At 36.7% G+C, this 24,463-nt stretch overlaps 1 protein-coding gene across 2 annotated transcripts in view; it reads left to right on the top strand.

Annotated features, from left to right (window-relative positions):
- DTNB (dystrobrevin beta) overlaps positions 1-24,463 on the top strand; it is a 335,670-nt gene that overhangs the window by 159,725 nt on the left and 151,482 nt on the right. The window contains exon 10 of one of the 2 annotated variants that reach the window (XM_023732417.1): positions 14,926-14,967. The exons of the other annotated variant lie outside the window; for it this stretch is intronic. Within the exon in view, the coding sequence (XP_023588185.1) occupies positions 14,926-14,938 (13 nt within the window). The 3' untranslated portion in view covers positions 14,939-14,967. Of the gene's footprint in view, positions 1-14,925; positions 14,968-24,463 lie in introns of those variants that run through there. 2 annotated transcript variants of the gene reach the window in all.

The following is a 24,463-nucleotide window of genomic DNA, read 5'->3' as shown; positions in this document are numbered from 1 at the left end:
CATTAATTACATTCACCATGTTATACAACCATCACCACTATCCATTTCCAAGTTTTTCATCACCCCAAACAGAAACCCAGTGCCCTTTAAGCATTAGCTCCCCATTCCCCCTTACCTCACTAATAAGCTTTTCTCTCTCTATGCATTTGCCTATTCTAGATAATTCACATGAGTGGGATTGTACGATATTTGGTTTTTTATGTCTGATTTACTTCACTCAGCATAATGTTTCATTGATCATCCATGTTGTAGCATGTATCAGAACTTCATTTCTCTTTATCACTGAATAATATTACATTGTATGTGTATACCACATTTTGTTTATCCATTCATCTGTTGATGGACACTTGGGTTGTTTCCACCTGTTGGTTATTGTGAACAATTCTGCAGTGAACACTGGTGTATCTGTTTGAGACCCTGCTTTCAAGTTTTTGGAGCATGTACCTAAGAGTAGAATTGCTAGGTTAAATGTTCATTCTGTGTTTAACTTTTTGAAGAACTGCCTACTGTTCTCTTCTTTATGGTTTTTAGCTTCCTTTTATGTTTAAAATGAATATTCTCACCTCAAAATTATACATATACTTTTATCAAACGATTCTTACTTTTGGATTTGTTCCTTATTTTTTTGTTGTTGTTGTTAAATATGAGATAGAAATACAAGTTTATTTTTTTTTTAAAGAGTAGCCAGTTACCCCAGCTTCCTTACTTTCCTGCTGATTTTGTTACAGTTTTAATTTTACCTTCTTTTTAGCAGTCAGTGTGAATGTCGATGAATTTGACCATTCTCTTTATGAAAGGCATTGTGTTAACTTATTTGGAACTGTCTCTTGAATGTATTTTGAACTTTTTTCATTGTATTCCTTTTTCATATATTGCATGTACTATTTGGTTTGGAGTTAATTCTGAGAGGTATTTAATTTAATCTTTAATGTTACAGTGCTTGTGTGCTGTCAAGAATTCAGTTCACAAGACCCTTTCAATTTGAAAGTTAATATTCTTAGAGTTTTCTGAAAGGCTCATAAACATTTCCTTTTGTGTTTAGCCTGTAAAGTAACTAGTTTGTGCAAATCAAGTCTGACTCCTTAGAAAATGTGTGGTGGACCTCAGGGTTTGCACATGTCAGTAGTTATCAGTCTTGAGCCACTGACGGTCATACCCTTTCTGTAAGAAAGACAGCAGTGCTAGTCTTCCCCTTGGAAAAGAGTGGGTGTTCTTAATCACTGTTTATTTTCAGCTTTTTAGATGGCAGCTTTTCTGTTTTCGTGAATGTGATTGTTTCTTCTTTCCTATGATAATGACATCCTAGTCCATGGGTTTTTAGTGTCTATATGGAATCTGCAGTGCTCCAGATCCTCTGATGGCAGATGCTTTCCATTTACAGACATGCTGTGCAGATTGAGGGAAGCACTGTTATATCTTCCCACTGTAATGACTTGGACAGTGTATCTTGAAATTAGAAGAGGTGTAATTTGCCTATTGTGGTGTTAGTCACTTCAAAATTAAGTTTTATTTTGTGAGAAATAAATGGGACCAGTTCTAAACTCCTTCTTAAAAATTCTGAAAAAAAATGATTTTACTTGAAAGAGTAGCCTCAGGGGCTTAAATACTCCTCAGTTATGTGTCTGTGACTTTGTTTTGGTCTAAATACTATTAAGGGTTTCTTTAAAGTTCATGAGAATTTCTTGGTGGGTATCCTGGTTTCTGACTAGTTTCAAGATTGTACTATTACATCCCAAAACTACTCTTCTCATTTTGAAGCTCTGAGAAATAATACAAATCACAGTTTCCCTATACGTCAGGTAATTCTCTAACAAGATGTCTTTATCTTATCGTCTGTTTTTCTCTTAAGAAAGGCTTCCCCGAAGAATAACATTTACCTTGAAGCCTAAAAGCTAAGTAGGGATTAGCCACGGGAAGGGTAGTGGGAAGCACACTTTCCACTAGGGGAGGGCAGTGGACAGAGCACGGAGGGCGAGGGGAGGGCTACAGAGGTAGGCAAGGGCTGCTACGGATTTTGGATGTTATCCTAAACTGAAGGATTTTAGATTGGAAAGAGGAATGTTGAAATTTGCATTAAACAAAATCACTGCCTACTGTGTAGAAATGGGGAATGGGGCAGGGGTGAAAGAGGAGAGGCCAGCTAGGAGGTTTTTTCCATAAGGGAGGTGAGAGATGTGGAAATTTGGACTAGCATGGTGGCAGTGGAGACGGAGAGGTGTGTAAACACACACAAAAAATCTTACGTTTTACCATCAATGCATGCCTAGAAATCATATTAAAACCCCAATGAGAGTTTGGGGCAGAAATTGAAACTAAGTATGAAATAAAGTATATTTTCATGTTAGTTACTTGAGTTTCATTGTTGATGTTGACAAGAGATTTATTAAGATCCTCACAAAATTGAGATTCAAGTGTACTTGATATATATTGAGCCCTTTGCTCACCTCTTCCACGTACATTTTTTACTTTAATCCTCACAGGAACCTTTGTGGTATAAATATCATTTACCCACTTAGTAAATCAGGAAATAGTATCAGGGAGGTTGAATGACTTCGTGAAGACCAGAGTTGAGGATTAGAGTCTAGGGCTTCTGACTCCACACCCAGCCTTCTTTCCATTGCACTCTAGTGTCTTAACATGCTGACATACTAAGAAGTTGTTATTATAAAAACATATAGTAGTTGAAGCATTGTTTGAACCCTCTGGTTCAGAATCAAAAGAGAATGTCGAATAGCTGTAACTTGGCTTATTGAAAAATAGAAGAGAGGGAGTGTGATATGATAGAAAGACAACTAGATTAAAAATCAAGATACCTCAGTTTGCTTTTCTGCAAATGGGGATAATAAAATCAATCTTATTTATCTCAGAATACTATTTAAGGATAATGTATGTGAAAATGTTTCTAAGAGTTTAAGATGCTATAAATAAATGGAATCTGAGCTTTGAAATTCTTTTACTCATAATAAAAAAACCAAACCAGTTGCTGTTGATTCTGACTCATGGCGAACCCTGTGTGTCAAAGTAGACCCGTGCTCCATACGGTTTTCAATGGCTGATTTTTCAGAAGTAGATTGCCAGTCCTTTCTTCCAAGGTGCCTCTGGGTGAACTCAAACCACCAACCTTTCAGTTAGCAACTCCTTTTCTAAGAATAAAGTAACTCATATCACAAAAAAGTAAACTCCACAAAGGCTGGGACTCTGTCTTATTCACCACTTAACTCCTAGCACCTAAAATTCCTGGTGTATGGTTGGCCCTTCAAAAATATTGAATGAATAAATGAATGGTATAGAATGTGATATCAATGTGACACCTACCTTCCCCCTTTTTATGTTTTAGTGTTTTTTTCCCCTTCAGAAAATAACACAGATTATGTACCTACAGTTTTCTAAAGACTCCACTAGATGTCAGTCATATTTCCTTGGTTGTTTAATTGTGTTCCTTTTCTGGTGAATTGGGAATATTGAATAAACAAGGTTTTTCAAATAAATCTCAACTTGTATTCAAAACAAAACCAATTCACTTATCAACATCATAGCAACTTTTCTTACTTATAAGTCTCTGAGAGAAATTAGCTGCTTGCTTTTGGTCCAAACATTTTTATAAAACTTCTAGTCTTTGATGTCTTTGAGAGCCTTTCTGCTATCCTAATGTAAACAATTTGCTAGTGCTTAAGATCTGTCTAACCACCTAGTCCTTAAGCCTAATTAATTAGCGGTTGGTTGCCATTACATTTCTGTTTATGTTTATCTCTAAGAGAAAGCAAAACTTCCTGATGTTGGCTTAGTGTATATCTCCCTCAAAATTCCGGTAAGGAAGAACATGACCAATGTCCCACTCGTCACACCTGTGACTTATCTGTTCTCTTAAAGAGAGGTTGGCAAACTACAGCCTGCAGGCCAAATCCAGCCTGCCACCTTGTTTTTGTATGGCCCGTGATCAACCATTTAAAAAATGGTTGAAAAGAATGAAAAAGAATAATGATATGTTGTGACACATGAAAATTGTATGACATTCAGATTTCAATGTCCATAAAAAAAGTTTCATTGGAAAACAGCCACACTTATTTGTTTAAATATTATCTGTGGCTGTTTTTGAAGTACAGTGGGAAAGTTGAGTAATTGTGACTAAGACTATATGGCCCTCAAAGCTAAAATATTTACTGTCTAACAGTAGAGAAAGTTTGCTGACTCCTGCACTTAAGGAAGGTAAGATGAAAACTGCAAGTTTAGGGCACTCTGCTGCTTGATACTCTTCTTTCCAAATGCTCAACATCTTTGGTCTTGATGGCCCAGGTTGTTTTTTCCATCCAACGGTGAAGGTTACTTGGTGACTTCTCTTGAAGCACTTGGAAGAAGTTATTACCTAGAAATCCGACTGGCTTCTCATTGACAGACATGCCTTTATTTCTCACCACTTATGTATTATAAATATATAGCATATTTGAACAGATAAATCAACCTATTTTCTCCACACCTTGCATCAAAACAGAGTTAACCTAGACAATAAAAAATTATTTACATTACAGCAGTACTTTAATATGATTCTTAGGAGCCCTGGATGCGCAGTGGTTAAAGCACTCGGCTGCTGACGAAAAGGTCAACAGTTCAAACTCACCAGCCACTCTGCAGGAGAAGACGCGGCAGTCTGTTTCCGTAAAGATTCCAAAACCCAGACCCACTGCTGTTGAGTCGATTCTAGCTCATAGCAACCCTGTAGGACAGAGTAAAACTGCCCCACAGAGTTTCCAAGGAGCAGCTGGTGGATTTGAACTGCTGACCTTTTAGATAGCAGCCATAGCACTTAACCACTATGCCGCCAGGGTTTCCCTCCATAAAGACTACAGCCTTGGAAACTCTGTGGGGGGCAGTTCTACTCTGTCCTGTAGGGTCACTATGAGTCAGAATCAACTCAACGGCATGGGTTTGGTTTTCAGTGGGTTAATAGACTCTTATTTGTTCTATTTTTACTGCTCTTCTGTTTATACTGACTTAGAATCTATACATACATTACTTTGAGTTGATCTAAAAAATATGTTCTCTTTGTTTTTATCCTATGCCAAACTTATAGATTTTTTTTTAACTTTAGACAACTCTGTTTTAAACATATGGTGCTTTCAGTGTTTGTGAACTTTTTAGTATAGCATGATAATTCTGCCTGTCTTGTTCTTATTCATAAGGACTTTAGGTAGATACATAGAAGCTTACCAGACCAGGAATAATATAAGACAGTTTGTACCCCTATGAAAGAACAGGTCTAATTTCTTTAGTTATTAAAGCACATTTTTGTGACTTTTTTTAAAAATGATGAATGGAGTCTAGAGCTGGAAATGGCTTTTGTGACAAAGGTGCTTCTGGCTACTTGTCCTGTACCAAACAAAATACCCCTTCGTTTGCAGCTTTTTTTAAAGAGCCAAATTTGGGTTTACTGGCTTTGTTGCATCCCCAAATTGTGGAATGTTATAGAATTTATCATATTGATAAATTGATCTGGTTGAAATCATTGTCTTCCACAAGTACTTACTAAATGTGTATTGTGAATGGGGCCTTGTGCTTGGTACTGAGGATAGAGTCTTATTTGAGGAACTGACAAGACAGTACTTAATACTTTTGTCTTAGACCACTGGGTGAATCTGATACTCCAGTCAACTGAAAGGAGAATCAGATTCATTCTGCGCGTCTTGGTCTCCTGAGACTGAAACTATTTGGACAGTTGTAATTTTGAGCTCTTTCTGACAGATAAATATCATATTTTGACTCTTTCTGATAAACATAACTTATCTGATATTAATTATGTCTTGCATTTTACTGTAATAATTTTGAAAAACCTAGGCATAGCGACATAATCCACTTACCAGTGGGCCATCTGATACCTAAACTTGGAGGTCTGTATCATTTGACCTTTGGAAAAAGATAAGTTCCTTGTTATTCTCCTAGCCTTGACTGTGAAGGCTTTTATGGTTCTAAATTTTGCATCACTTCAGTCAGTATCTGCAGCTTTAATAGGATTTTGGATTCATCCAGAACCATCCATACGTTTTTTTCTCTGTATTATAATGTGTGCGTTATTTCTGCATCTTTTGTTGCCTGTTCCTGGATTGTACTATGTCTGAAACATTTTTCTATTTCCTCCACATCATAAGTTACATAAGGACAAAAAGCCTGCAAAATTCCCCAATTCTGTGTAATCCACACGACTTAGTTCAGTGCTCTGCATGAGTGTGGAAGCGTGGAGGTAAGAATTATAAGAATATTCTTCAGTCAAAGGTGGAGTTTGAACAGCCTGGTGTTGAGACCGAGCGTATTTGGAAGATTATAGCCTTGAGCTATATCTGACAGATAATTATTGCACTTCAACTCTTAGCTCATCTGATAACAAATTCTATTTTGCGTTTTGCCCGGATGCTTTTGAAAACCTAGCAGCTGAGGAATACAGGGTTCTCTTAGAGCCCTGAGCTCCACTAGGTCCCTGTCTGGCTGTTGTCGTTATGGCTCCATTTCAATCTGAAGGTCCCACATCATCACTCTGTTTTGATTACAAAGATTACAGCTGCTCGCTAGCCCTGGAAGTATCTCTCCAAAAAGAAAGATGGAGCACAGAGAGCACTAATTCCAAGGGTCATGCACCATCTCAGATAGTCCCAGAAATAGGAGAAGGTTTTTGCCTGAACCTCGGGAGGCAGGGGTAGAGGGCAGCACTTGCGTGCACTCATGCACACCCACGTAAGTATATATGTGTTGCACCTCTGGGTGTGACACAGGAATGGTCACATGATGAACAAATGCAGTGATTGATTATGGTGCAGTAAGGAGAAACAGCATCATTTTAATATAGCAAAACTCAGAACCATCAAGGTTTAATCCTAAGAAGGTAATTATTTACAGGTGGCTGCGACTCTGGTCTGCCGAGTATCACCCTCCCCTTGGGATTTTTCTCACTCTGTTTACCACTAAAGCACTGTGCTTTTAAACTCTAAATATAGCATGGCCCAAAACACCGTCCCTAGGTTTTCGTTTTTAACAGCTTTATTGAGGTATAATTTACATACCATAAAATTCACCCACTGTGACAGTTCAGTGATTTTTAGTAAATTTATACAGTTGTGCAACCATCACCACCATTCAGTTTTAGAACATTTCCATCAACCAAAAAAGTTCTTTCATGCCCGTTTGTAGCCTGTCCCACCTCCTACCTCCAGCCCCATGCAACCACTGATCTACCTTTTATTTCTGTAATTTTGTCTTTTCTAGAAAGTTCACATAAATTGAACCATATAATATGTAATCTTTTGTTTCTGACGTCTTTCATTTAGCATAATATTTTTGAGGTTTATCCATGTTATAGCAAGTATCAATAGTTCATTCTTTTTTAATGCTGAAAATATTTCACTGTATGAATATGCTGTATTTTGTTTATCCATTCACTATTTGATGGAAATTTGGATCATTTCCAGTTTGAGGCTGTTATGAATAATGCTGCTATACGTTTGTGTCTTTGTGTAGACGTTCTTTTCATTTCTCTTGGGTAGATACCTAGGAGTGGAATTGCTGGGTCATGTAGGCTAAAAGTGTGTAACTTTTTAAGAAACTACTTAAGTCTTTTTGGAAGTAACTGCTCTGTGTTACAGTCCCACCAAAAGTACATGAGAGTTCCAGTTTATCTACATTCTCACCAACACTTGGTGTATTGTTATTCTTTTGTATTATAGCCATCCAACTGAGTGAATTGTTGTTGTTGTCAGTTGTCATCCAGTTGGCTGCGACTCCTGGTAACCTTATGGATAACAGACCAAAACATTGCCCAGTGCTATGCCAACTTCATGATCATTGGTATGTTTGAGTCCATTATTGTGGCTATTAATCCATGTCATTGAGGGTTTCCCTCATTTTTGCTGATCCTTTACTTTACCAAACATCAAACATGGTGTCCTTTTCTAGGATTGGTCTTTCCTGGTAATATGTCCAAAGTAAGCGAACTGAAGTCTCTCTATCCTTGCTTCTGAGGAGCATTCTGGTTGTGTTTCTTCTAGGACTGATTTGTTCATTCATCTGACATTCCATAATTTGAATACTACTCTTCACCAACACCATAATTTGAATACACTAATTCTTCTGTCTTCCTTTTTCATTGTCCAGTTTTTGTATGCAATATGAGGTGTGAAAAGACCATGGCTTGGGTCAGGTGCACCTTCGTCATCAAAGTAACATCTTAGCTTTTTAAAACTTTAAAGAGATCTTTTGAGCAGGTTTGCACAATCCAATACATCATTTGACTTCTTGACTGCTGCTTCCATGGACATTGATTGTTGATCCAAGTAGAATGAAATTGTTGATAACTTCAATTTTTTCTCCATTTATCATGATGTTTATCAGTTGAGAGTGAATGAGTAGTAGTATCTTATGATTTTAATTTGAATTTCCCTAATGACTAATGCTGTTGAGTACCTTTTCATGTATTTACTAGCCGTTCATATATCTTCTTTGGTATAATGTCATTTCAGATCTTTTGCCCATTAAAAATATTTAAATAAACTTTTATTTCTGAAGTTTCAGATTTATAGAAAAGTTACAGAGTAGTACAGAGAGTTCCCATATACCCTGCATTCATTTTCCTCTATTGTTAACATCTTACAAATGAACCAATATTGATAGTATTATTAACTGAATTCCATACTTCATTGGAATTTCATTAGTTTTTCCTAATGTCTTTTCTGTTCCAGAGTCCCATCCAGGTCACAGCATTATATTTATTCGTTATGTCTGCTTAGGCTCCTCTAGGGTATGACAGTTTCTTTTGCCCATTTTTTAATTGGGTTGTTTATTTTTTATAATTGAGTTTTAAGAGTTCTTTGTATATAAGTTCTTTATCAGATATATAATTTGTATGTATTTTCTCCCAGTCTTTGTCTTGTCTTTTCATTTTCTTAATGATCTTTTAAAGAGCAATTTTTGTAATTTTGATAAACTCTAATTTATCAATATTTTCTTTAATAGTTGTGCTTTTGATGTCATATCTAAAACAATCTTTGCCTAACACAACAAGGTCATCACAAAAGTTTTCTCCTAGAATGTTTATAGTTTTAGCCCTTACATTTTGGTCTGTAACCCATTTTGGTGCTCATTTTGAGTTAATTTTTGTGCATGTTTTGAGGTAAGAGTCTAAGTTCGTTTTTTTGCACGTGAATATCCAGTTTTCTATGGTTGCTAACCGAAAGGTTGTCAGTTCAAATCCACCAGGCACTCCTTGGAAACTCTGTGGGGCAGTTCTGTTGTGTCCTATAGTGTCACTATGAGTCGGAATCGACTCGATGGCAACAGATTTGGTTTTTTGTTTTGTTTTGTATATGAAAAAGATTTTCCTTGACCCCACTGAATTTCATTGGCACCTTTGTTACAGGTCCATTTACTGTAAATGTAAAGGTTAATTTGTGGACTCTGAGTTCTGTTCTATTAGCATATATGTCAGTTTAGCCTTATATCTATAGCACACGATCTTGATTACTGTTGCTTAATAATAAGTTTTGAAATTGAGTGGTGTAAGATCTCTTATTTTTCAAAATTATATCGGCTATTCTAGTTCTTCGCATTTTTGTATAAATTTTAGGAGTGACCTGTCAATTTTAATAACAAGAGCAAAAAGAAAAAAAAGCTTGCTGGGATTTTGATAGGGATTCCTTTAAATCTATAAATCAATGCTCCTCTTCTCCCTCCCCCTACTCTGCCCTCCTACTTTCTACTTGTCTTTTGTTTGTTGGTTGGTGTTTTGTTTTGCCTTCTGTGTTTGCATGTGAATATCTAACACTGTCCTGGACACAATTGTCTCATATGTTTACCAAATCCTCTGCAGCGGCCACAACCATGAATATATTCCGTTTGGTTCGATTACCCTTTACATCCTGCTGTAATAATAATGTTAATGAAAAACTTTTTAAGATATTTGGAAGATGTTCCTTTTTGTGTGAATTATCTGAAGGGATGTTAGATATAGATAAACAGAATATGTAGAACTGTTAAGATCTAGAAAATTAATTTAGCTTTATAATATACCTGTTCTGTAACATAAACCAGTTCATGTCAATTTCTTATTCTTATCCCCTGAGTGACTTTTCATCATACTTAAAGCCAACGTCTGAACAATGGTCTGCAGGGCTCCATAAGATGTGACTCCTGGCAGCCTCTCTGACTTTGGTTGTCACTTTCCCTTTGGTCTCTATTCTCTCCTGTTATACTATTTTTCTTGCTGTTCCTTGAAACTACCAAGTATGTTCCCATCTTAGGGCCTTTGTATCTACTGTTTCATTTGCCTGAAATGCTCCTCACTCTGATATACACATGGCTAACTCCTTTGCTTCATTCAGGCCATCTCTTTAAATGTTAGCTCCTCAAAGAGACTTTCTGTAACTGTCTTACCTTAAATAGCACCATCAGCCACTCTGTGTCCTCTTACCTTGGTTTGGTTTCTTTATGGCACTTACCACTGAAAACCCGTTGAAACCCATTGCTGTGAAGTCTTTTCTGACTCATAGTGACCCTATAGGACAGGGTAGAACTGCCCCATTGGGTTTCCAAGGCTGTAATCTTTATGGAAGCAGATAGCCACATCTTCGTCCTGCAGAGCGGCTGGTGGGTTCAAACTATTGACCTTTTGGTTAGGAGCCGAGCCCTTAACCACTGCACTGCCAAGACTCTCTCTCTACGTGGCATTATTTTATACATTTTTGTATCCATTTATAATCTCTACCCCCACTGCATTATAAGCTCCTTGAAGACAAGGACTTTCTTTTGTTTCCTGCTATATCTCCAGAGTATAGAATGGGCCTGGCAAATAGTAGACCCTAAGTAAATACTTGTAGAATGAATAAATGTATGTATATGTGCTTGGAAGTCCCTGGGTGGTACATAATGGTTAATGCACTTGACTGGCTCGGAAGAAAGGCCTGGTGAGCTACTTCTGAAAAATCAGCTGTTGAAAAACCTGTGGAGCACAGTTTCAGTCTGACACATGTGGGGTCTCTGACTTGACAGCTGGTTTGTATGTTTGTTTTTAAATATACATGTGTGCTTACGTTACTGATAGCAGTGATCTTTATGAAGCATTCAGGTTATTGAAAAATGATCTGTATGTCAAGATGAGGCAGGCTTTCTCTCTCTATTTTTACAGTGCTAGAGCTAGTAATGTCACATTTTGGATTGGAAGCCATTGTCCTCCAATTCCCCATGATTTTTAAAAAATTCTGAATTGTAGTCTTCTTTTTTTATTATTGTACTTTAGACGAAGGTTTACAGAGCAAATCAGTTTCTCATTAAACAATAAATACACATAATGTTTTGTGACATTGGTTGCCAACCCCGCGACATGTCAACACTCTCCCCTTTTCAACCTTGGGTTCCCCGTTACCAGTTTTCCTATCCCCTCTTGCCTTCTCATCCTTGCCCTTGAGCTGGTGTACCCATTTAGTCTCATTTTGTTTTATGGGCCTGTCTAATCTTTGACTGAAGGGTGACCCTCAGGAGTGACTTCAGCACTGAGTTAAGGTGGTATCTGGGGGCCATACTCTCGGGGTTTCCCCAGTCTCTGTCAGACCAGTAAGTCTGGTCTTTTTTTGTGAGTTAGACTTTTGTTCTATATTTTTCTCCAGCTCTGTCCGCACCCTCTATTGTGATCCCTGTCAGAGCAGTCGGTGGTGGTAGCCAGGCACCATCTAGTTGCACTGGACTAAGTCTGGACGAGGCTGTGGTAGTTGTGGTCCGTTAGTCCTTTAGACTAATCTTTCCCTTGTGTCTTTGGTTTTTTTCATCCTTCTGAATTGTAGTATTCTTAATCTGCTTTTCTTTAAGCTATATTTCTTCCCTAGCCAAACCTAGAGTATATCTGTAACATAATTTCTTGCAGGCATTGAGCCTTAGAATTATATTTCATGGAGTGGAATTTCTTAATAGGATGTGTATACTGTGATCTGGTTGCAATTTATAAAAGTCTGCATATTTCTTAAGCACCTTTACAAGTCTTTGTATTGCCCACTTTTGGTTGGGGCTGAGTTTAGTACCTACGGGACTCAGCCCTTTTTCATTCTTAAACCTCTAATCTGTCTACGTATTTCCAACAAATTAATCTTCTTGAACCATATTACTTTCCGATTTAAAAATCTACAAAAACCTACTGCCTGTAGAATTAAGGAGGCACTCCTCATGTTGGAATTTAAGGACTTGTGTAATCAGGACCCACCTTTCTTTTTGAATCTTATCTTCTACTAAATTTGTGCAGTACACAGCCATTACTTTGACCAGACCAGCCTCCTTCCTGCACTTTAAAATTTTATACCCCTTCCCACCCCTCTGATTTGGGTCATGATGTCCCAGTCCAGCTACCCCCTTTCCCAAATGTCCTTCTTGCCTCTTTCAGACTTTTCCCCATTTTGTGTGCCCACGAGCCCAGCTTAAGTTCTGCTCCATCCATGAAACCTTCCTTGAACCCTAGAAGCAGCTAACTCACGGATTTCTTCTTTCTTTCCTTAAATTCCTTTAGCTGTTGTATCACTCATTTGGGCACCCAATAAAATGTCTCTTTCTTTAATGATTTCTTGCATATGCATCTTTTTTGGTTCCAGTGACATTGTAAGCCCCTTGATAGTTGGGCCTGGACTTCTTGAAGAGTTTAATTACCAGCAACTTCTTAGTGCCTGGCACATTGTGTGGGCCTAAACTTTGCTGACATGTTATACTTCTAAAGTATGTAGCACAGCTGTAAATTAGGTAAAATTTGGCAAGTTTCTTGTGGTCCCTCTCTTTAAGGTCATATTATAGACCTTGCTTATTTATTTGATATGATTTTGCTAATTTTATGAAGCTTTGAGAGGCAACAACAGAGAAAAAGTCACTCATATTGTAAAAATCTATATTTTTAATGTGCATTTGGAGAGGCTTCTTTTACTATTCAAAATAATCCTGAAGGCATCATCTCTTTTTGTGAAGTGGCACTTCTCTTTTGTCTTACTTATTTTTATTCCTTTTAGATGGTACTTACGGAATCATCTTAAGAGTGTAACTGGAAACATTTTAGATTCCATTGGCCCCCAGCATGAATTTAAGAAAATATTCTGTGGATTGGATCGATTGTCTTCATTATTGGTTTCTCACTTTCTTAGTAGAATTCTTTTTGGAATTCAAGTGACTTTTTTTTTCTCCTTCGTCATTCTTCATGTGTCCAGTTTATCACACACAAAAAAATTAAGAGCTTATCCATAGAGTTTCTTGAGTGACTGTTTAATATCTTCATTTTGAGAAATTGATTTGCTATTGATGTCACCTGTGTGATCGCAGCCCTTTTGAGAGTTTAAATTCTAAAACTGGGATGATATGGAGGGATAAAAAGGTGCCCCCCAAATCAAAAACTATAATAATGTAAATGATATTTATGTTATTATAATTCATATTCATTTTCCACATAAGTGAGGTGAATAAATACAAATAAATGGTGTGCTGCACAGAAGAGTGCATTTTAAACATCTTTCATGTTTCTGCATAAACTTAGTACATTAGTACATACTATTCTGATTGTATGGGTGTTCTGATTTATAAGCAGATCATCTCAAATTTCCTCTCATATTTGCCAAGTTGTCAAATAGAGAAAACACTGACTTTTTGTATCTGACCCTTTGAGAAATTTAGCAGTTAGAGAGTGCTGTAATTTCTAATTATAAAGAACAAAGGCCTAAATGGGAGAAATATCCAACCACAAGCCTACTCTCACATGAATTTGAAACCAGAATTTATACCATTGTTTTGGCCCCAAAATCCCAAGTCAGAAGTTAAGTTTAAAGATATTGTTTGTGAGTGATGCTCCCAGAAAACTGTCAGAAGCAAATATAAATCCTCTTTCAAGAAAGGAACTTAAAAATCCTAACCTCAAATAATCTAGAGTTCCAAGGAACTTGAACTTACCACCCTTGCCCCCCCACAAAAAAAAATTAAGCTGCCATGATTGAGAATTAGCAGTAACAATAAATTGAAGATCCATAAAGATTTGCATTATCAGATACAAAATATAAAATAAGTATGTTGTATATAGGAGCCCTGGTGGCACAGTGCTTAAGCGATTGCTGCTAAGCAAAAGGTCAGCAGTTCAAACCCACCAGCTGCTCCGCAGGAAGAAGATGTGGCAGTCTGTTTTCGTAAAGATTTGTAGCCTTGGAAACCCAATGGGGCAATTCTACCCTGTCCTATAGAGTCATTGTGAGTCGGAATCAACTCTACAGCAAAGGATTTTCGTTTGGGTTTTATGTTATATATTTATATTTCTTTAAATAAGAGTGTCTTAGGCTGGGTTCTCTAGAGAAACAAAACCAGTGAAGTGTGTGTGTTTGTGTGTGTGTGTGTGTGTATACATACATATATATATTTATATAGTTTTATAGAGAGAGGGAGAGAGAGAGAGAAACTGATTGATTTATATCAAAGTGGTAGAGGCTATAAGGTCCCAGGTCCATGGTCAGGCCGGAGGCTTCTCCTGACTCACGTAGCTGCAGAGTTTGGCGAACCCAAGACTGGCAGGTCAGACAGCAAGCCTCTAGCTTACAGGCTGCAGAAGCCAACAAATTCCAAGACTGGCAGGTAAGACGGCAGGCTGCTGGCTCACAGGCTGCAGAGGGTGATGAATCCCAAGATCAGCAGGTAAGCTGCTAGCTCAAGTCCCAGGAACCAGAGATCAGATGCAGGATCCAGAGTGAGCAAAAGTTAGCCAGCTTTGCCAGAAAGTCCACATATATTGGATTCAGGCCACACCCCCAACTGACTGAATGCTCATAGCAAATCTCATCATAGAGGTGATAACATTATATCAGATCTCATTATGGAGGTGGTTACATCATTACATAGCTGCCAGACTACATTATAACTGCCAAACCACTGATAAATATCCTTTATTTCTAGGATGAAAAGATAAATCCAAACAAATTATTCAGAATACTGTACAGTCGTCCCTCAGTATCCGCTGGGAATTGGTTCTAGGATGCCCCCCACAGATGCCAAAATCCACACATGTGTGAGTCCCTTATATAAAATGGAGTATTTGCGTATAATCTATGCACATCCTCCCATATACTTTAAATCATCTGTAGATTACTTACAATACCTAATACAATGTAAATGCTCTGTAAATAATTGTTATACTGTATTGTTTAGGGAATAATGGCAAGAAAAGAAAAGGGTACACACAACACAAGTAGCAAACAAATGAGGTGTGAGGCAAACAATGCTCAAACAAACGCTGCACAGTTGATTGAATCCATGGATGCAGAACCCGCAGATAGAGAGAGCCAACTGTACACAGAGATGAAGAGATGAAAGTTAAGACATACAGTGAAAAGTTGTAGCATACAGAAATTTGGAATTCTAGAAGGACGAAATAAAAATATTAGGGGAGAGATAATAGTCAAAGATAATTACTGAAAATTGATCTCGAGGTTATGACAGATGTCAACACATCTCAATTAAGATTTTAAAGGAAATCCATAGGTATGACGCATCTAGCTAGTCACATCTTAGTAAAACTATTGGAAAACAGAGACAGAGAAGATATTAAAAAGAAAACTAAAAAACAAAGTATTTACAAAGAATTGACAACTTTACAGAGAATTCACTTCTCAAGAGCAACATTGGAAGCCAAAAGAATATGGAATACTGTCTTCATATTACTGAGAGAAAAAATAACTGTAATCCTAAAATTATACATCAGTTGAAATATATTTCAAGAAAAGAGGGAAAAACAAAAAACGTTTGCAGATAAATAAAAACAGAGTCTGCAACTACTAAAAAATCCTCGATAGAGACATTTCTAAAGGATATACTTCAAGAAAAAAGAAACTGATCATAGAAGAACGGTCTGAAATGCAAAAAGGGATTATGAGCAAATAAAATAGTAAATGTAGGTAAGCCTAAACTGTACTCAAATAATGATTAGTTATTATTTTTTACGTATTTTGTAGAATTACAAAAAAAAGAACTAGTAGAGAATATTATGTAAGTCAGGACAGGGTACCAAGAGTAAGCATTCTTACTTGTTTGTGTTCCTGAAAAGAGGTTAAAAATATTAATTATTTTTGTGGTCTTACATATGTATAATAAAATTACTAGGATAACCTCTTAAAAGATCAGAATGTCGAACTTCTAGAAGAGGGGATAAAATAGGATGATAAAAAATAATCAGCCTGAAAGAAGCCAAGATACATCAAAGAAAAATGAAAAGAAAACCATTAAGAGAGGAATTATAAAAAGCTGAATAACTAATGAAATGAAAGATGTAGAGCCCTTTCTCTAGATTTTGTATACAGCCTTCAGAATACACCTCTGAAATGTGAATCAACATTAAAAATGATTAGCACTTGGGAGGACTGTAAAAAAGAATAATGATGTTAGTGAGAGGTGGGGTGATATGTAGATAGAAGTTTTATAGTAAGAGAGTAAAAGGCATTATTAATACCATAAATGCCCAAATCTAAGGCAGTGTTTTATCTTCCCAAAATTACCTATCCAAAAAGTCCTTGTAAAGTGTCTTACATTAAATAGAACACTCACAATTACTTTATTTTGAATCACAAAGTACTGTTTGGTGACGGCAAATTTCATGTGAAAGGCCTTACTAGTTTTGAAAACTTAGAAGTCACCTGATGGGATAGTTTTAAAAATAAGAATTAAAAAGTAAACAAAAATTAAATGCAAATTTAGTTGCTACTTCTTTGAATATTACCTCACAATGGCAAATGTTCCATATAATTTTTAAAAAACCTTTCAGAGAACCCCTTAAAAGGCAATACAATCCTTTAAAAATATTAGCAAATTGAACAGGGGAAACTAACACATCCTGTACAAGGAAAGGTCATGGAGGCTCCATGGACACATCCAAACTCCCCGAGGGACTGAGTTGCTGGACGGAGGGCTCTGGGGACCATGGTCTTGGGGAACATCTAGCTCAATTGGCATGACACTACTTATAAAGATAATGCTCTACATTCTACCTTGGTGAGTAGTGTCTGGGGTCTTAAAAGCCTGTGAGCGGCCATCTAAGATACTCCACTGGTCTCATCCCTTCGGGAGCAAGGGAGAATGAAGAGAACAGGATACAAGGAAAAGATTAGTCCAAAGGACTAATTGTCCACAGCTACCAAGACCTCCACCAGACTGAGTCCAGTACAGCTAGATGGTGCCCGGCTACCACCGCTGACTGCTCTGACCAGGATCACAACAGAGGGTTCTGGACAGAGCTGGAGAAGGATGTAGAGCATAATTCCAACTCACAAAAAAAAAAAAAGACCAGATTTACTGGCCTAAAGGATACTGGAGAAACCCCGAGAGTATGGCCCCCAGATACCCTTTTAGCTCAGTGGCGAAGTTACCTTCGAGGTTCACTGTTCAGCCTGGGAGTGGACAGCCCAGTAAAACCATGAGAGTAACGAGGTACAGGAGTCCAGTGATAAGGCCCAGAAGGCAGAAGGGGAGTAGGAAGCTGATGATAGGGAACACAAAGTAGAGTAAGGATATTGTTGATGTGTTGTGAGATTGTTAACCATTGTCATAGGGCAACATTTGTAGTAACTGTTAAATGGGAGACTATTTTGTCCTGTAAGCCTTCATCTTAAGTGAGAATAACAGCACAATTAGAAGAGCGTAGTCAATGTCACTTAAATATGTATGTAAAAAAATTTTTGAAATGGCGTATCTTTGGCTATGTGTATTTTCACCAAAAAAAAAAAAAAAGTTGAGAATTTAGAGGGTTAAAATGTTGTGGGGTTGTTAACCAATGTCATAAAACAGCATGTGTGTTACTGTTACATGAGAAACTATCTGTTCTGTAAGCCTTCACCTGAAGTACAATAAAATATTAAAAAAAAAAAAAAAATTAGCAAATTGAATCTAGAAATACATGTAAATGATGGTCCACTATGACCAGTTAGAATCTCAGAACCAGGTTTTATTTCAAGAATGCAAGGTTAGTGTAATGCTCAAAAATCAATCTGTCACATCATATGAAAAACTTAACTTAAAATGGATCATTGACCTAAATGTAAGAGCTGAAAAAAATACAAAACTCGTAAGGAAATGTAAGATAACTCTTCGCGACCTTGGATTAGGCCGTGGTTTGTTAGATATGACACCAAAACCACAAGTAACTAAAAGAAGTTAAATTGGACTTCATCAAAATTAAAAAGTTTTGTATTTCAAATGATACATTAAGAGTGTGAAAAGACAACCCATAGAATGGGAGAAATATTTGCAAATCATGTATCTAGTAAGGGACCTGTGTCCAGAATATATAAACAACGCTTAAACTCAACAACAAAAGACAAATATCCAGTTAAAAAACGGGCAAAGGATTTGAGTAGACATTTCTCCAAAGAAGATACACAGATGGCTAGTAAATAGATAAAAAGATGCTCAATAGTATTAGTCATTAGGGAAATGCAAATCAAAACCATAATGAGATACCACATGACACCCGATAGGATGACTATAGTAAAAAAGATGGAAAATAACAAGTGTTGGCAAGGATGTGGAGAAATTGGAACCCTTGTACGTTGCTAATGGGAGTGTAAAATGGTACAGCCACTTTGAAAAACAGTTTGGCAGTTCCTTAAAATGTTAAACGTAGAGTTACCACATGACACATCAATTCTATTCCTTGGTATATAATCAAAATAATTGAAAATACATGTCTACACAAAAACTTGTATGCAGATGTTCATAGTAGCATTATTCATAGTAGCCACAAAGTGTAGAAATCCCATGTATCTATCAACTGAATAGATAAGCAAAATATGATGTTTCCATACAATGTAATATTATTCAGATATAAAAAGGAATGAAGGACTGATTCATGGTACAACATGCATGAACCTTGAAAACATGCTGAGTGAAAGAAGCCAGTAGCAAAAGGGACTGGGAGAGGAGGAAATGTGGAGTGCCTGCTAATGGCTATGGAGTTTCTTTTTGGGGTGATGAAATTGTTCTAGCGTTACACATTGAGGATGATTGCACAATTCTGTGACTATACTAAAAGACATGAAATTGTACACTTTAAAATGACGAATTTTATGGCATGTGGATTATCTTTCAATGAAGCTGTTATTTTTTAATGTGATTAACTAAACCAGTGGATTAAAAATATTTGACAAAATGAACCCTCATTCATGATTAAAATTAAAAAAAAAAAAAACTGAGAGAACCAGAAGTAGAAGCATCCTCAACCTGGGAAAGCATATCAGTGAAAACTTATAGCTACCATCATAGTTAATGGTGAAAGACTGAACATTTTCCTTTAATCTTGGGAACAAGGCAAGAATGTCTGTTCTCAACAATTCCTATTCAGAATTTTACTGAGATTCTTAGCTGGTGCCATAAGGTAAAAAAAAATAAATACATACAGATTGGAGATAGCATATCTAAATTGTCTTTATTCATAGACAATGTGATTGTGTACATAGAAAATGCCAAGGAATCTACAAAATAAATTGCTAAAACTAATAAAGTTACCAGTGTTGCAAGACACAAGTCAGTATACAAAAATCAATCATGTTTCTATATATCAGCAACCTATGAAATTTTAAAAATCACCATTTGCAAAAGCATAAAGAAGCAGAACATAGTGATATAGTGAAAAATACGTTAAGACCTGTACACTAAAAACTATAAAACATTGCTGAAAATAACATAGAAATTAAAGAAGATCTAAATAAACGAAAAGACATACCATGTTCATAAATTGGAAGACCAATGATTTACCTAGCATATTTGACATCCAGAGTGGATCATAGATCATATTTAACAGCCTTCCTCTAAATGTCAAAAGTATTTTCAGTAATACCATGAAATAAAACAATAATGGACAGTAAAGAAATGTACATAGTGAAAATTCATATTGAATTTTGTATGAAGTCATGCAAATATTACAGTACAGATAAGGTGGGAAATCACCTCTATTTCATCAGTAATTTTTATATCTTTCTAATGTTTGGAGCCCTGCTGGCACAGTGGTTAAGAGCTCAACTGCTAACCAAAAGGTCAGCAGTTAATCACTAACCGAAAGGTCGATGGTTCGAACCCAGCAGCTGCTCCGAACCCATCAGCTGCTCCGTGGGAGAAAAGACCAGGTGATCTGCTCCTATAAAAATTAAGCCTTGGTGGAGAAGGATGTAGAGCATAATTCTAACTCACAAAAAAAAAGACCAGATTTACTGGCCTAAAGGAGACTGGAGAAACCTCGAGAGTATGGCCCCCAGACACCCTTTTAGCTCAGTGGTGAAGTTATCTCCAAGGTTCACTGTTCAGCCTGGGGGTGGACAGCCCCATAAAACCAAATGAGACTAACGAGGTACACGAGTCCAGTGATAAGGGCCAGAAGGCAGAAGGGGACAAGGAAGCTGGGGATAGGGAACCCAAGGTTGAGTAAGGATATTGTTGATGTGTTGTGAGATTGTTAACCATTGTCACAGGGCAACATTTGTAGTAACTGTTAAATGAGAAACTATTTTGTTCTGTAAGCCTTCATCTTAAGTGAGAATAACAGCACAATTGGAAGAGTGTAGTCAATGTCACCGAACTGTGTATGTAGAAATTTTTGAAAGGGTGTATCTTTGGCTATGTGTATTTTCACCAAAAAAAAAAGGTTGAGAAGTTAGAGGGTTGATATGTTGTGGGGTTGTTAACCTATGTCATAAAACAACATGTGTACTACTCTTTCATGAGAAACTATTTGTTCTGTAAGCCTTCACCTGAAGTACAATAAAAATTAATTAATTAATTAATTAAGCCTTGGAAACCCCATAGGGTAGTTCTACTCTATCCTATAGAGGTCGTTATGAGTCAGAATCAAGTGGATGGCACACAGCAACAGTTTGAACTTTGATCCTTTAGTTACCATTTTGGTATAACAATATTTTATGTAAATAATTTCCCAGTAAGTAATAAATTAATTTTAATAAAACTAAAATCTCTGCAATAGGTACAATTTCGGTAACTCCTAAACTGCATGGTTAAATACTAAATTATATTTTATTTTCTTGGTTGTTCTTTAGTTTTATAACAATTTAAAAGAATAATAATTTTCCATTTCAAACATATTTACATCCAGTAAAATATTTTATGTATCAACTAACATTTGAACTTAAAACAAAAATATTACTCTTATAGTTCCCACTCTTTTAATTTTAAATTTTAAGCACAAATAAAAATTCCAAGTAGTCATTTAGAGTAAGAAATTCAAAATAAACTCAAATTTTGTCTCTTCATCTTTATAATCACTATTCTGTCCTTTTTTATATTAAATCTACTGTTAAACATAGGAGCATGGAGTACCACGGAGATTGGAGACATGAATTGTGCCTGAAGTGATCTTGAACCTTCTGAACCACTGCAAACTAACTCTATCGAAATGAATTTCAGGGGCTGACTATGTAACTACAAGTTTTCTGAATTAACTTCCGTACAGAATACAATGTTTATTAAAGGATGGATAATTTACATATGCTAATTTGGAGCTTGCATACGCACACATAAACAAAACTCAACAGCAGTTGTTACAGTAGTGAAAACATTTGTTGCTTATATATTGTTAAAATTTAACAGCAGTTACTCTAGCAGCAGCGTTGGTTATTCTAGTGACAACAAAAGAGTTTTTCTGGGAGGAGTTAGCATCCCCAGTAATGGACCATAACAGTATATGCTTCCTGAGATGAAACTGATAACAGCACAGCATCACATCTTTGGTATTCTTGCCAAAAATGCATAAGTTGAATTTAGTCATGATTAAACATTGTTAGATGCTGTCGAGTCAGTTCCAACTCATAGCGACCCTATGTACAGAACGAAACACTGCCAGGTCCTGCACCATCCTCACAGTTGTTGCTATGCTTGAGCCCATCGTTGCAGCCACTGTGTCAATCCATCTCACTGAAGGTCTTCCTCTCTTTAATTGACCCTGTACTTTACCAAGCATGATGTCCTTCTCCAGGGGCTGGTCCCTCCTGATAACATGTCCAAAGTACGTGAGACAAAATCTTGCCATCCTCACTTCTAAGGAGCATTCTGGCTGTACGTCTTCCAAGACAGACCCATTCATTTTTCTGGCAGTCCATGGTGTATTCAGTATTCTTTGCCAACACCATAATTCAAAGGCATCAGTTCTTCTTCGGTCTTCTTATTCATTGTCCAGCTTTTGCTTGCATATGAGGCGATTAAAAATACCATGACTTGTGTCAGGTGCACCTTAGTCCTCAAACTGACATCTTTGGTTTTTAACACTTTAAAGAGGTCTTTTGCAGCAGAGTTACCCAACACAATACATCATTTGATTTCGTGACTGCTGCTTCCATGGGTGTGGATTGTGAATCCAAGTAAAATAAAATACTTGATAACTTCAGTAGTTTCTCCATTTATCATGATGTTTCTTATTGGTCCAGTTGTGAGGATTTTTGTTTTCTTTATGTTGAGGTGTAATCCAAACCAAATTGAGGGACAGTCTACAAAATAACTGCCTCATACTCTTCCAAGTGTCAAGATCTAAAAGACCAACACACACAAACAAACATACAAACGAAAAGTAACTGTCCCAGATGGCACGCAAATAAGATGTGATCCTTGACTGTATCCTGGAACAGTTAAAGGACATCAGCGGGAAAACTGATGAAATTCAAATAAGGTCCATAGATTTGTTAATAGTATTGTATCAGTGTTAATTACCAGGTTATGTAAAATGTTAACATTTGGGATGGTAGATGAAGGATATACAGGAATTCTTTGTATTATTTTTGCAACTCTGAAATTATTTCAAAATTTAACAAAGGTTTTAATTAAAAATTTTAAATATTTTGAAAAATGTAAAACCTTCTGCTTATCAAAAGATATCGTTAAAAAAATAAACAAGCCACAGGCTTAGAGAAGATGTTTTCAATACCTGTATCAGACAAACCACTTGTATTCAGAAGATTTAAACAGTGTTATAACTCAGTTAAAAAAAAAAAAAGACAACCTAGTATTTTTTTTAAGGGGGTAAAAGACTTGAACAGCTATATGGCCAATGAGCACATGAAAAGGTTATTATTAGTCATTAGGGAGATACAAATTTAAAAGACAGTGAGATTACCACTGCACACCTGCTAGAATGGCTAAAAGTAAAAGACTAACTACACCATGTGTTGGCAGAATTTGGAACATCTGGAACTGTCATACATTGCTAGTGGAATGCAAAATGGTATGGCCACTTTAAAATTGGTTTGGCAGATCTCATAAAGGTAAACATACTCCTACCTCATGACCTAGAAGTTCTACTTTTACGTATTTATCCTAGAGAAATGAAAACTCATGTTCAAAAAGACTTGTGCAAGAACAAGTAGTGAAAAACTGGAAATAATTCAAATCTTCATCAGTAGGAAAATGTGTAAATAAATTGTGATATATCTGTACATTGGTACACTATTCAGAAATAAAGAATGGATTATTATACCTGCGGTAGCAGAGATATATACAGGAAATATTACACTGAGTGAAAGAAACCAGACACGGAAGAGTTTATACAGTAAGATTCCTTTTAGGTGAGATTATAGTACAGGCAAAACTAATCTATGGTAAGATAAATCAGAATAGTGGTTCCTTTTCGCAGGAGTGGAGGTTGAGGATTGACTGGGAAGGGTCACAAAGAATCTCTGGGGTGATGAAAATGTTCCATCTCTTGATAGGGGTGTGGGTTACATTGTTCTATTCCATTGTCAAAACTTTCCATACTGTACACTTAGAATCTGTGTATTTTGCTGAATATAAATTATACCTCAGTTAGTATAAGAATGAGGAGGACAAAAAGGCAATACAACTCTTTAAGTTGCAGTGGGAACAAAGTAACAACTTAGTTCTGAATCTTTCCATTTTTCCTCCTGGAGTCTGTACAGAGCAACAGGGAGAATGGGGAGGGAGGAACTGACAAATCACATTTTCTGTAAAATTTGGAAATAAGGAAAAGCTACTGACTCCAAATTACATGGGCCAGTCAGAATCAGGCAGTGGAGCAGGAAAGAATGGCGTACCAGAGATTGTAATGGTAGCAGATCTCAAGTAACATCAGCAAATATTCAGCCCCATAATGAGAGGGCCGTCTCCTAAGAGGGAACTTCTGTAAACAAGGCTGAAACTCAGCAGGGTCATCAGGAAATGCCCAGAACAAACCAAAAGTAGCTGATCTCAGACACCAACATTAAAATAGGTCCTCTAAAAGTTAGCACAGCACCTCTGAAGTCAAGCGCTGGGATCCTTGGTGACCAAGGCTTAGATGTGACTGAGGTGCCCAGGCTGATCTGTAGAGTCCCTCCTAAGCCAGATTAAGTACTGAGAGGCAGAGGAAACACCGTAATATAAAGAACTTATTCACTGTAGTCATGTTCTATACTGAATTAGTAAATATTAGGCCATTACCTGGAGAGGAAATACA

The sequence above is a fragment of the Trichechus manatus genome, unplaced genomic scaffold, assembly GCF_000243295.1.
Source record: "Trichechus manatus latirostris isolate Lorelei unplaced genomic scaffold, TriManLat1.0 scaffold00052, whole genome shotgun sequence".
Taxonomy (NCBI): Eukaryota; Metazoa; Chordata; class Mammalia; order Sirenia; family Trichechidae; genus Trichechus; species Trichechus manatus.
Note: the sequence above shows the minus strand (reverse complement) of the source record. Positions and strands in the feature narration are given on the sequence as shown.